The following is a 13,602-nucleotide window of genomic DNA, read 5'->3' on the forward strand; positions in this document are numbered from 1 at the left end:
TGGGCGCGTGTTGGGGAGGAGGGTGCGTGTTGGAGGAGGGCGCTGGTCACATTGAGACCCCAGTCACTTGGCCACCCTGCAATGTAGCAGTTGCATATATTGATCTTTGGACCTGTTTTGCATCCAAAGTTGCCATGTGGCCCCAGCTGAATTCTGCACATGGCTTGGGATACAATATTTGATTATAAAGCCCGCTGAATAAAATCAGACAGATATGAGTGAATTCTGTATCAAATATTTTGTCATAATATAAATAATGTGATGTGGCATAAACCTAGTATCGGTAATAAATGATGAATTCCCCTCTGCACAATCGTCTGCCTTGTCATGTGATGGACGGTAATTCGGGAGACACCTCATGTCTTGGGACCATCACCAATGCGTGAGTTGATTTTTTTTTTTTTTTTTTTTTTCTAGAAATGTAAATCTCCATACGTGATCTCTGTGGTGCTGCTGGGTTCGTGTTTGGATGTGTCATAATCATGATGATGGGGCTAATATGTTGCTTTTTCCTTATATATCAGACTGAGCGTGCTACTAGACTGCATTGTAATGCGTGAAATCGAAGCCCTCGGTGTCTTCTTGCAGTAATCATTCCGCCTTCTCAGAGAATGTTGAGGAGGGAGCGACACGGACACCTGCGCACGGTGAGTAACCCTACAGTACCTCGGCCTGGAGGAGGGTGCCCGCTCTGTCCTTCGCAGCCATATCATAGCTCAACCTTCATTTCCGTTCTTAGCCCACAGCCTTTGTGCGCTTCCTGTTTTGCCTAATTTTTTTTTTTTTTGGCTTTTAAATGTGTTTTTGTTCACAATGCGGACACTAAATTTAATTTTATACAATTATATAATCTACAGAAAAAGTTGACAAGTTTGCGTGCAGGACACATTATCCAAATAAGCTAATTTGCCAATCCAGCAAAATAGTCCGATCATCTTTATAGAAAAGGGAAATTGGCTTATATGGATTTAAAGGAATCATTTCTTTCCCATAGGACTTTAACATAACAACATGACTTTTATACAGTTTTTTTTTTTTTTTTTTTTTTTTTTTTATGGTATGGTTATGCACACCATAGTCTTCATATGTACAGACTTCGAGAATTGTCTCCTCTACAAACAATCACACAAAATGAAGGAGAATCCTGGTAATCGATATGTATTGCAGGGAATTTGTCATTAGGTTTGTGGCACTAAATCATGCTCCTCTGAGACCCTGATTCCAGCAATGTGTCACTTACTGGGCTACATGCTGTCATTTCAATAAAATCACTGTTTTCTCTGCTGCAGATCTACCAGTTCTATGTATAATTCTGCCCAAGTCACTTTGGCCACTTTGTTTTATTAGTTATGCTTTGCTTATATAGTGCTATCCTACTCCACTTAGCATTACAGACATTATCATCACTGTCCCCATTGGGGCTCACAATCTGCATTCCCTTTCAGTATGTCATTGTAGTGTGGGTGAGAAAAAAAAAATATATATGTGTGTGTATATTCTATATCTATCTCAGTACGGACCAAAAGTTTGGCACACCTCATTCAAGAGTTTTCTTTATTTTCATGACTATGAAAATTGTAGATTCACTTTGAAGGCATCAAAACTATGAATTAACACATGTGGAATTATATAATTAACAAAAAAGTGTGAAACAACTGAAAATATGTCTTCTATTCTAGGTTCTTCAAAGTAGCCACCTTTTGCTTTGATTACTGCTTTGCACACTCTTGGCATTCTCTTGATGAGCTTCAAGAGGTAGTCACCGGAAATGGTCTTCCAACAGTCTTGAAGGAGTTCCCAGAGATGCTTAGCACTTGTTGGTCCTTTTGCCTTCACTCTGCGGTCCATCTCACCCCAAACCATCTCGATTGGGTTCAGGTCTGGTGACTGTGGAGGCCAGGTGATCTGGCGTAGCACCCCATCACTCTCCTTCTTGGTCAAATAGCCCTTACACAGCCTGGAGGTGTGTTTGGGGTCATTGTCCTGTTGAAAAATAAATGATGGTCCAACTAATCGCCAACCGGATGGAATAGCATGCCGCTGCAAGATGCTGTGGTAGCCATGCTGGTTCAGTATGCCTTCAATTTTGAATAAATCCCCCAACAGTTTCACCAGCAAAGCACCATCACACCTCCTCCTCCTCCATGCTTCACGGTGGGAACCAGGCATGTAGAGTCCATCCGTTCACCTTTTCTGCGTCGCTCAAAGACACGGTGGTTGGAACCAAAAATCTCAAAATTGGACTCATGAGACCAAAGCACAGATTTCCACTGGTCTAATGTCCATTCCTTGTGTTCTTTAGCCCAAACAAGTCTCTTCTGCTTGTTGCCTGTCCTTAGCAGTGGTTTCCTAGCAGCTATTTTACCATGAAGGCCTGCTGCACAAAGTCTCCTCTTAACAGTTGTTGTAGAGATGTGTCTGCTGCTAGAACTCTTTGTGGCATTGACCTGGTATCTAGTCTGAGCTGCTGTTAACTTGCGATTTCTGAGGCTGGTGACTCGGATGAACTTATCCTCCGCAGCAGAGGTGACTCTTGGTCTTCCTTTCCTGGGGCGGTCCTCATGTGAGCCAGTTTCTTTGTAGTGCTTGATGGTTTTTGCCACTGCACTTGGGGACACTTTCAAAGTTTTCCCTATTTTTTTTATTTTTTCGGACTGATTCACCTTCATTTCTTAAAGTAATGATGGCCACTCGTTTTTCTTTACTTAGCTGCTTTTTTCTTGCCATAATACAAATTCTAACAGTCTATTCAGTAGGACTATCAGCTGTGTAATCTTCAGACTTCTGCACAACACAACTGATGGTCCCAACCCCATTTATAAGGCAAGAAATCCCACTTATTAACCCCTTTCTGTCATGTGACGTACTATCCCGTCCATGTGCCCTGGGACTTAATTCCCAGGGACGGGATAGTACGTCACAGCGATCAGCGGCGCCCACGTGGTGAGTGCCGCTGATCGCGGCCGGTTGTCAGCTGATTATCACAGCTGACACCCGGCACAATGTGTCAGGGGTGGTCACGGACCGCCCCCGACACGTTACCCCTTTCACACCGCGATCAAACACGATCGCGGTGTACCGGGGGATAAAGGGAAGCATCGGCAGGGAGGGGGCTCCCTCTGTGCTTCCCTGAGCCCCCCACAGCAGCGCAATGTGCAGCGCTGCTGCGGGGGGCTCCATCCCTGCAGGTCCCCGAATCCAGGATGGCGACGGGGACGTTCGGGGGCCTGCAGGGAGCTGGCTTCCTCAGTGCCTGCAAAGCGCAGGCATGGGGAAAGCCTGTGCAGTGCCTGTGACAGATCGCTGATCTGTCACAGTGATCTGTGATGTGACAGATCAACGATCTGTCACATGACAGCTATGTCCCCCCTGGGACAATGTAATAAAGTTAAAAAAAAAAAAAAAAAAAAAAAAAAAGTGTAAAAATAATTTTAAAAAAAATCGCTAAATAAAAAAAAAAAAAAATTACCTAATTTATTTTTTGGAAATAAAAAAAACAAAAAAACAATAAAAGTACACATATTTGGTATCGCCGCGTCCGTAACGACCTGCCCTATAAAACTGTCCCATTAGTTAACCCCTTTAGCGAACGCCTTAAAAAATAAAAAACTAAGCAAAAAATAATGATTTATCATATCGCCAAACAAAAAGTGCAATAACACGCGATCAAAAAGACGCATATAAATATCAATGGTACCGCTGAAAACGTCATCTTGTCCCGCAAAAAACGAGCCGCCATATAGCATCATCAGCAAAAAAATAATTTATAGCTCGCAGAATAAAGCGATGCAAAAATAATTTTTTATATAAAATTTTCATTGCATAAAAGCGCCAAAACATAAAAAAAGACCTAAATGAGGTATCGCTGTAACCGTACTGACCCGAAGAATAAAACCGCTTTTATCAATTTTACCGCAGGCGGAACGGTGTAAACGCACCCCCCGAAAGAAATTCATGAAACGCTGGTTTTTGTTCATTCTGCGTCCCAAAAATCGGAATAAAAAGCGATCAAAAGATGTCAACATGCCCGAAAATGGTACCAATAAAAACGTCAACTCGTCCCGCAAAGAATAAGACCTCGCATGACTCGGTGGGTCAAAATATGGAGAAATTATAGCTCTCAATATGTGGTGATGCAAAAAACTATTTTTACAATAAAAACCGTCTTTTAGCGTCTGACAGCTGCCAAACATAAAAACACGCTAAAAATAGTAAATCAAACCTCCCGTTATCACCCCCTTAGTTAGGGAAAAATAATAAAATTAAAAGAAAATGTATTTATTTCCATTTTCCCATTAGGGTTAGGGGTGTGTTGGGTTAGGGTTGGAGTTAGAATTGGGGGTTTCCACTGTTTGGGCACATCAGGTGCTCTCCAAACGCAACATGGCATCTGATCTCAATTCCAGCCAATTCTGCATTGAAAAAGTCAAATGGTGGTCCTTCCCTTCCAAGCTCTGCCATGCGCCCAAACAGTGTTTTACCTCCACATATGGGGTATCAGCCTACTCAGGACAAATTGCAAAACAACTTTTGGGGTCCAATTTCTCCTGTTACCCTTAGGAAAATAAAAAATTGGGGGCAAAAATATCATTTTTGTGGAAAAAAATGATTTTTTTATTTTCACGCCCGGGCGTTATAAACTTCTGTGAAGCACTTGGGAGTTCAAAGTGCTCACCACACATCTAGATAAGTTCCGTGGGGGGTCTAGTTTCCAAAATGGAGTCACTTGTGGGGAGTTTCAATAGTTTAGGTACATCAGGGGCTCTCCAAACGCACATGACACCCGCAGACCATTCCATCAAAGTCTGCTTTCCAAAACGTCACTACTTCCCTTCCGAGCCCCGAAGTGTGCCCATACAATAGTTTTTTCCCACATATGAGGTATCAGTGTAATCAGGACAAATTGGGCAACAACTTTTGGGGTCCAATTTCTCCTGTTACCCTTGGGAAAATAAAAAAAAATTGGGGACTAAATGATCAGGTTTGTGGAAAAAATACAATTTTTTTTTTTTTATTTTCACGCCCGGGCGTGTTAAACTTCTGTGAAGCCCATGGGGGTTCAGAGTGCTCACCACACATCTAGATAAGTTCCTTGGGGGGTCTAGTTTCCAAAATGGTGTCATTTGTTGGGGGTTTTCACTGTTTTGGTACATCAGGGGCTTTCCAAACGACATGGTGTCCGGTCTCAATTCCAGCCAAAAACGTCAAATGGCGCTGCTTCCCTTCCGAGCTCTGCCATGCGCCCAAATAGTCGTTTACACCCACATATGGGGTATCAGCGTACTCAGGACAAATCGCACAATAACTTTTAGGGTCCTGTTACCCTTGGAAAAATAAAAATTGGGGGTGACCAGATCATTTTTGTGGAAAAAATATGATTTTTTAATTGTACGGCTGTACGTTATAAACTTCTGTGAAGCCCTTGTGGGTTCAAAGTTCTCACCACATATCTAGATAAGTTCCTTGGGGGGTCTAGTTTCCAAAATGGGGTCACTTGTGGGGGGGTTTCCACTGTTTAGGTACATCAGGGGCTCTCCAAATGTGACATGGCGTCCGATCTGAATTCTAATTTTGCATTGAAAAAGTCAAACGGCGCTCCTTCCCTTCTGAGCTCTGCCATGCGCCGAAACCGTGGTTTCCCCCCACATATGAGGTATCAGCGTACTCAGGACAAACTGCACAATAACTTTTGCAGTCCAATTTCTCCTGTTACCCTTGGTAAAATAAAAAAAATTGAATCTGAAGTATTTTTTTTGTGAAAAAAAGTTAAATGTTTTTTGGGTTTTTTTTTAATCAAAAAATTCCTGTGACGCACCTGAAGGGTTAATAAACTTCTTGAATGTGGTTTTGAGCACTTTAAGGGGTGCAGTTTTTAGAATGGTGTCACTTTTGGGTATTTTCTAACACATAGACCCCTCAAAGTGGCTTCAAATGTGATGTGGTCCGTAAAAATAAAATGGTGTTGCAAAAATGAGAAATTGCTGGTCAACTTTTAACCCTTATAACTTCCTAACAAAAAAAAATTTTGGTTCCAAAATTGTGCTGATGTAAAGTAAACATCTGGGAAATGTTACTTATCAAGTTTTTTGTGTGCCGTATCTCTGTGATTGAAGGGCATAAAAATTCAAAGATGGAAAATTGTGAAAGTTTAAAAATTTTTCGCCAAATTCCCGTTTTTTTCACAAATAAACGCAAGTTATTTGAATGAAATTTTACCACTAACATGAAGTACAATATGTCACGAGAAAACAATGTCAGAATTACCAGGATCCATGGAAGCGTTCCAGAGTTATTACCTCATAAGGGGACAGTGGTCAGAATTGTAAAAATTGGCCTGGTCATGAACGTGCAAACCTCCCTTTGGGGTTAAGGGGTTAAACCTGACAGGGCACGCCTGTGAAGTGAAAACCATTTCCGGTGACTACCTCTTGAAGCTCATCAAGAGAATGCCAAGAGTGTGCAAAGCAGTAATCAAACTAAAAGGTGGCTACTTTGAAGAACCTAGAATATAAGACATATTTTCAGTTGTTTCACACATTTTTGTTAATTATACAATTCCACATGTGTTAATTCATAGTTTTGATGCCTTCAGAGTGAATCTACAATTTTCATAGTCATGGAAATAAAGAAAACTCTTTGAATGAGAAGGTGTGTCCAAACTTTTGGTCTGTAAAAAATATATTATAATAATTTTTCAAGTTTAGACCCTAAACAGCCAGTCTTTATCTATCCTATCTATCCATCTTATCAAAAGTTCTCTTCAGTCTTTAACCGAAGGAACAGACTTCCCTTCTATCCTGGACTGTAGACTAAAGTTGCCCATATACTTTAAATGGTTGTCTAGTGAACACCTATTTGGTGGCTGCTAATCCTTCCATTTGATTGATCAGATGTACGAGATCATTGCAGCCAATTTCTTAGCTCAGCAGCTCTTCCCATATACCATATATACTCGTGTGTAAGCTGACCCCCCCCCCCCCCCCCTATTTTGCCACAAAAAAGCGGGAAAACTTATTGACTCTCATATAAGCCTAGGGTGGAAAATGCAGCAGCTACGGTAAAATTCAAAAATAAAAATAGATACCAATAAAAGTAAAATTAATTGAGACATCAGTAGGTTAAATGTTTTTGAATATCCATACTGAATCAGGAGCCCCATATAATGCTTCATACAGTTCATGATGGCCCCGTAAGATGCTCCATACAAAATTCACCCCATATAATGCTGCACAAAGGTTAATGATTAGATTGTACCCCATATGCTGCCCCATAAGATGCCCCTTATACTGCTGCTGCTAATAAAAAAAAAAACAAAAAAAAAAACATACTCACCTCTTGCCACTGGGGGCCAGGTGCCGGTTTCCTGAGCAGGTGGGGACACTGGCGCGCTATGGGGGACAGGTGTCGGTGTCACCGCTGGCTCAGGGCCTCGGCACCTGAGATATTGACCTGTCCCTGTTCCACCGCTGCGTGCCGCGATGTCTTCCAGGTCCTCTGTCAGTGACTGTTCAGGCAGAGGGTGCGGCGCACACTACGTCATCGCGCCCTCTGACCTGAACATCACAGCCAGAGGACAGCGGCATGCAGTGGTGGAACGGGGACAGATGAATATCGCATATACTTGCCCCCTCCTGGCGCGGTCTCTGTAGCCCCGCTTCTCCCACGGTTTCCGGCAGGTATTCCTTCCTTAAGCGGTCACGTGTTACCACTCATTAAAGTCATGAATATGCGCATATTCATGACTTTAATAAGCGGTACCACGTGACCGCTTAAGGAAGGCACCTGAGACCGTGGGAGAAGCAGGGGGGCTGCAGAGACACACCAAGGGGGTTAAGTATGATCTGACTCCCCCCGCCTACCCCCTGGCGTATATGTCTCGTGTATAAGCCGAGGGGGGGACTTTCAGCCTTAAAAAAAAAATGGGTTGAAAATCTCGGCTTATACGCGAGTATATACGGTAGATGGTACGAGGAACTTGGAGATGCTGAGCTCAATGATTGGCTTCAATGATATCAACGTGATCTCACATCTGCAGCCAAACAATGTAAACCGGGGGGGCAGTGGTGGAGACCTTGTGCTGGACCTAAGGAGGTTTAGTAAAGCACAGGTGTGGGTTTTTTTTTTTTTTTTTTTAATAACCATGAACTGCATATTGGGGAAAATCTCCTCACGAAACTATTTTAGGCCGGAGTCACACTTGCGAGAAACTCGCACGAATCTCGCGTCTCAGCACTCGGGACCGGAGCGCTCAGCTGCATAGGAGTTCATGCAGCCGTACACTCCGCTCCCGAGTGCTGGCAGCAGTGACGGGTATTGAGACGCGAGATTCGTGCGAGTTTTTCGCTACTGTGACCCCGGCCTATAGTTTAATACCTTAACACATTTTAAAATCTGAGCTGAAATCATTCTAGTGTTGAAAGCAGCTAGTTGGTGCACCCTTAGTGTGGCTACACCGTTCAGTGCACCTTCCCACTTACGTACGTGCTTTCCATCTTTGACCACCTTTCCTTGTTTGACAACATTGGCTTTATGGGAGACAAAGCAGGGTGGAGATTGATGGGACAAGTAAGTGGGAATGTGCAACTGAACTGCTCGGCCACATCAAGCGATCACCCACGCCTCGTTACATAGTCATTTTGTATGGACAGCTGTTCTTATTGAGCAGCTCTGGCTGATTTCAACTTCTGAATGAGTATAGGTCAAATCTTGATGATGGTAAGAAATTGGACTTTATTGTAAGTAGCCAGTCCCAGGATGGAAACAAATAATTTTGGTGGTTTTGCTTTACTGACATTTCACCGTTTCTTTACTTATTTATTGGCTATTTTTTTCTCTTTTTTACAGCTACTGTTTCTTTGTTTTTGATAATTTTTTTTTTTTTGTTGCACTTGAATGCTAATAGATTGAAAACTGTATGCTTTCACTTCTTGTTTTACTAGTTAAATGCACAGTAAACCACATCCTGGGGATATTCTGTCTTTTAGATCTAGAGTTATAGGCGTCTACAGGTTTTTGTTTTTTTTCAGCTTCTCCCCAGCTCATGGTGACTTATTTTATGCCATCTTCTAGTAATATCACTAAGTAGGCTTGCACACCATTGGAAATTGATGGTTTAATATAGCCTGTCACCTTCGTTGGACTCTATAAAGCAGTAGCGAAAAATGGCGGATACACAATCTAGCGCTTTTTACAGAAATACAAAATATGTGAGCAATATGTTCAAGTAACTAAATCTGAAATCTGAGCAATTACATCAGCTGATATTAAATAAAAAATCTGTGGTAATGCAGTTCCGACTAACAGAGTATGAATAAGGCCTCTTTCACACATCCGTTTTGCGCCGTCAGGCGAGATCCGGCTTTTTTTTGTAAAACCAGATCCGGCGAAATGCAATGCCGGATCCGGTTTTTCCCCATTGACTTTTATTAGCGCCAGATGGCATTGCGGTTTGTCCGTTTTTTGCCGGATCCGGCTATTTGGCTCATTCCGGCGTCTGGGATAAACGGCTACTGTAACTTTTTTTGTCTCCGGCAAAAAAGCCGGATCCGACGCTTCCGGCTTTTTGCCACAATGAAAGTCTATGGGCGCCGGAATGCGCCGGATCCAGAAAAAGACGGATCCAGCCAGCGGATCCGTTTTTTGAAGTCTGCTCATGCTCAGATCCAATTGGCCAGCCCCCAGGAAACAGATATAACCTGCTAGACGGATCCGGCAGAAAAACGAATCCGTTTCTACAGTTGTCCAAAATTTATGCCGGATCCGTTTTTTCTAAAAATAGCCGGATCCTGCCTGACGGCAAAAAACTGATGTGTGAAAGTAGCCTAAGGCTACTTTCACACATCAGGTTTTCGGCGTCAGGCGCGATCCGGCGTCGTGCCGGAACGCCGGATCCGGCAAATGTTTTGTAAAACCTGATGTGCCGGATCCGGTTTTCTGCCGGATCCATCTTGTTCTTGACAGACAAAACCGGATCCGTCTCATCCGGTTCATCCGTTTTTCTATCCATTTTTCGACGGATTATGCCGGATCCGGTTTTTAAAATTGACCCTTGTGGCCTTCCGAATGGGATTGGCTACTGGAAAACTATATATAGCGTGTTCCTACAGCCCTTCTTTGACAGGTTGTAGAGGAGAAAGTGCAGGTTGGAGAGAATAGCAAGTTACTGGCGAAGATGGATGTTGTCATTGGAAATATTTTGAAGAATTTGGCGGATTTTATAGCTGAGGCGAATCGTTTGAGGGTGATTGTTCTGGAGAAGGAGAGAGCGAGACAGCAGCGCATCAGGCATTGTAGACGACGTTTGTGGATCCACCCCATCACAGCCAAGAGAATGACGCGTGGGGTCTATTCTACACTCTGCATGGACCTTCGACGAAACCCGGATAAATTTTTTGGATATGTTCGGATGAAAATGGAGAATTTTGATTACTTGGTGGAGCGCATTGCACACCTCATAAGAAAAGCGGACACCTATTGCCGCTTCTCTGTTTCACCCGCAGAGCGTCTGATGGTGACTTTAAGGTAAGCCACATTTATTGGATGTGATCGCATCAGAGCACACTTTCACTGCAATCTTGTTGGTGGTAGTTTGTATCTCCAAGTGTTATAGCTCAGTTTTGGTATGTAATGCTGTGATTTAAAACTAATTGATTGTTTTTTAATTCCCCACAGATTTCTTGCAACTGGAGAATCCCTTTCGTCACTGCATTTCCAGTACAGACTCGGGATTTCCACCATATCTGGAATAGTGAAGTACACATGCCGTGCACTGTGGGACTCCTTAGCTGAAGAGTTTTTACCAGAGCCCACAACAGAGAGGTGGATTGAAATTTCAGAAAAGTTTCAACAGATATGTCAGTTTCCCAACTGCTTGGGCGCTGTGGACGGGAAACATATCCGCATTGTAAAGCCAGCCGGATCGGGATCGGAATATTTCAATTACAAGAAATATTTTTCAATTGTCCTCATGGCCATCGCTGGCGCGGAATACAAATTTATTGCTGTTGATATTGGGGCCTATGGCCGCTCCAATGACTCTCAAGTTTTCAAACTGTCTGCCATGGGGCGTAAACTGTATGGAAACACCTTCCAGTTCCCACCACCTAGACCGCTGCCGCAAACATCTGGTCCACCTATGCCATTTGTCTGTGTAGGGGATGAAGCCTTCCAGCTGTCAGAACACCTTTTGAAACCGTACTCTAGCAGAGGATTGACAAGACCAAAACGCATTTTTAATTACCGCCTCACAAGAGCAAGAAGAATGGTTGAATGTACCTTTGGTATTCTGACAGCCAAATGGCGGGTCCTATTGACTGCGGTCAACCTCAAGACAGAAACTGTGGACGAGGTGATCAAAGCTTGCGTGGTACTCCACAATTTTGTTATCTGCAAGGAACCCATTTCCATTGAGGACACCTCTGAAGAAACCACCTTGCAAGATTACCATGACATTACCACTAGAAGTTCTGTGACGGTTTCAGTAATGAGGGACAATTTTGCACTATACTTTGTCACCTCAAGGCAGAGTACACTGGCAGGATGACAGAGTGAGAAAGATTTGTGCCCTAACCAAACTTGTGTACCTTCTGTACCAACAGTATATACCTTTGCCAACCAAAGTTGGCTATCTTGTCATGGTCTCTATTTTTAGCTTTAGGCCACAGGTGTGTACCTGGTTGTGTTTTATGCAAAGTATTTCACCTTTTAACAAAAGTTGTGTACATTGTTAGGAAATCGCCAACAATAAACACAACTTTTTAGGTGAAATACTTTGCTTCAAACACAACCAGGAACACAACTGTGGCAAAAAGCTAAAATTTACCCACAGTTATATACCTGGTTTTGAATACCTTTTTTACCTTTTAAATACCCTGTATTTAACCTTTTTTTTTTTTAAACATATTTCGCCGCAGAAAGAAATGACAGACAACCAGTGTAAACAATAATTTAACTTTTATTTAAAATATTTTTTTTTTGTAAACTGTTTTTAAAGTTAAAAAAACTTTTTTAATAAAGGTTTGAAACCAATCAAATGGGCATTTTTATTACGAAAAAAACATTATAACTCGGTGTAGTGTGGGGTGGAAATACTGCTGGAGGGGCTGCGGGACACTTCGACAATGGGAGTGTGGAGAGAGGACTGGGATCGTGGTGGGGAAGGAACAGTTAGAGGTGATGGTGTGGAAAAAGCTACAGAATGGGTGGACATGTGGGAGGCAGAAGAGGTGGTGGGCGGTGGAGTGGAGGGTTGGGCAGGGACTGTAGGAGCAGATGATGATGGAAAGTTGTACGGGGAAGGAGTTTGGTACGGGGAAGGAGTTTGGTACGGGGAAGGAGTTTGGTACGGGGCAGGTTGCTGGAAGTGGGGAGATGTCTGGTACTGGGGAGGTTGCTGGTACTGGGGAGGTTGCTGGTATGTAATAGGAGGGGGAGGATGGAAAGTGGCTGGAGGGGGTGCAGATGTAATAGGAGGGGGAGGATGGAAAGTGGCTGGAGGGGGTGCAGGTGGAGGAACTACAGTGGTGGGAGGTGGAGGTTGGGAGGTAACCTGCTGTAGAGCACCGTGGCACGAATGCATTACATGCATCTGCTGGGTAGGAGATAGTGTTGCCATGCGCTCCACAACAGACCTGAAAAAGGTGTGGTTTGGCGAAGATCTTGCTTCTGAATGCATGGTTTGCAGAAGTGTCTTCACCTCCAGAATGCTGGAGTTGATCTGCTGAAAGCCTGCGGAGATTTGCTCTGACAAGACTTTGAGACAGTTCTGGAAAGATGCATTCAGATGCAAGAACTCTTGCGCATAACTCTTTTCCTGACCCCTCTGCCGCTGCTGCCCAGTACCCGCAGGTGTACTAGAGGTGGCAGGGGCAGAAGGGTGGGGTAAAGGGAAAGCGATCTCCTCACCAGCAGCTTCATGTAATGTAGGCGGCCACGATGCTCCTGTGCTGGTGGATGGGACAGATGGGTCGAATGTGTGGGAAGGCTGGGAAGGTGCAGATGTACCGGGGCGGTCGAAGTGTCCCTCGGTGCCGGTCTCCTCAGGGATCACCTCAGAAGGGTCCAATCGTGCAGGCTCCCGAGTGCTGCTCACCGTGCTGTGGAATAAAGAGAAAAAAAAACAATTAAAATAGTGACATGATATGGCCCTGGCTGAAAAAAAAAAAGTTACATCTAAACATTTTTTTGTCACATGTGGTGTGTAATATTTACCTTCTGGTGACCATTGTATCCCGGAGGAACGACAGGGCTCGTGCGTACTTGTACTTGCTCCTGCGTCCTCCATATCCTCTCGGGGCCCGCATCTCTTTATTGAACTCCTTCTTGAAACGATCCCTCACAGACCGCCACCGCTTCACAATTCTCTCCCCTGAAACGAGAAAGGACAAAGTGGTTAGTATACAACATCAGTGTTTCCCAAACTCCAGTCCTCATGGTCCCCAGGGGTCATGTTTTCAGGATTTCCAAAGTAAATAGAAATCCTGAACACATGATCCGTGGGGACCACGAGGACTGGAGTTCGGGAAACACTGGTTTAAATCAAGCAACCTACTTACGCTCTTTAATCTGGGCCCGAGCTTCGAGGTCCTCCCAGCGGTCCACAAG

At 43.7% G+C, this 13,602-nt stretch overlaps 1 protein-coding gene across 6 annotated transcripts in view; it reads left to right on the top strand.

The window, feature by feature from the left end:
- FCHO1 (FCH and mu domain containing endocytic adaptor 1) overlaps positions 1–13,602 on the top strand; it is a 212,451-nt gene that overhangs the window by 7,317 nt on the left and 191,532 nt on the right. For 5 of the 6 annotated variants that reach the window (XM_073547749.1, XM_073547741.1, XM_073547775.1 and 2 more), the window contains one exon: positions 525–647. In XM_073547749.1, the coding sequence (XP_073403850.1) occupies positions 612–647 (36 nt within the window). In that variant the 5' untranslated portion in view covers positions 525–611. Of the gene's footprint in view, positions 1–260; positions 383–524; positions 648–13,602 lie in introns of those variants that run through there. The other variant, XM_073547765.1, reaches the window with a different exon arrangement.

Source organism: Dendrobates tinctorius, unplaced genomic scaffold, assembly GCF_039654945.1.
Source record: "Dendrobates tinctorius isolate UK_male_01 unplaced genomic scaffold, ASM3965494v1 ptg000011l, whole genome shotgun sequence".
Lineage (NCBI taxonomy): Eukaryota > Metazoa > Chordata > Amphibia > Anura > Dendrobatidae > Dendrobates > Dendrobates tinctorius.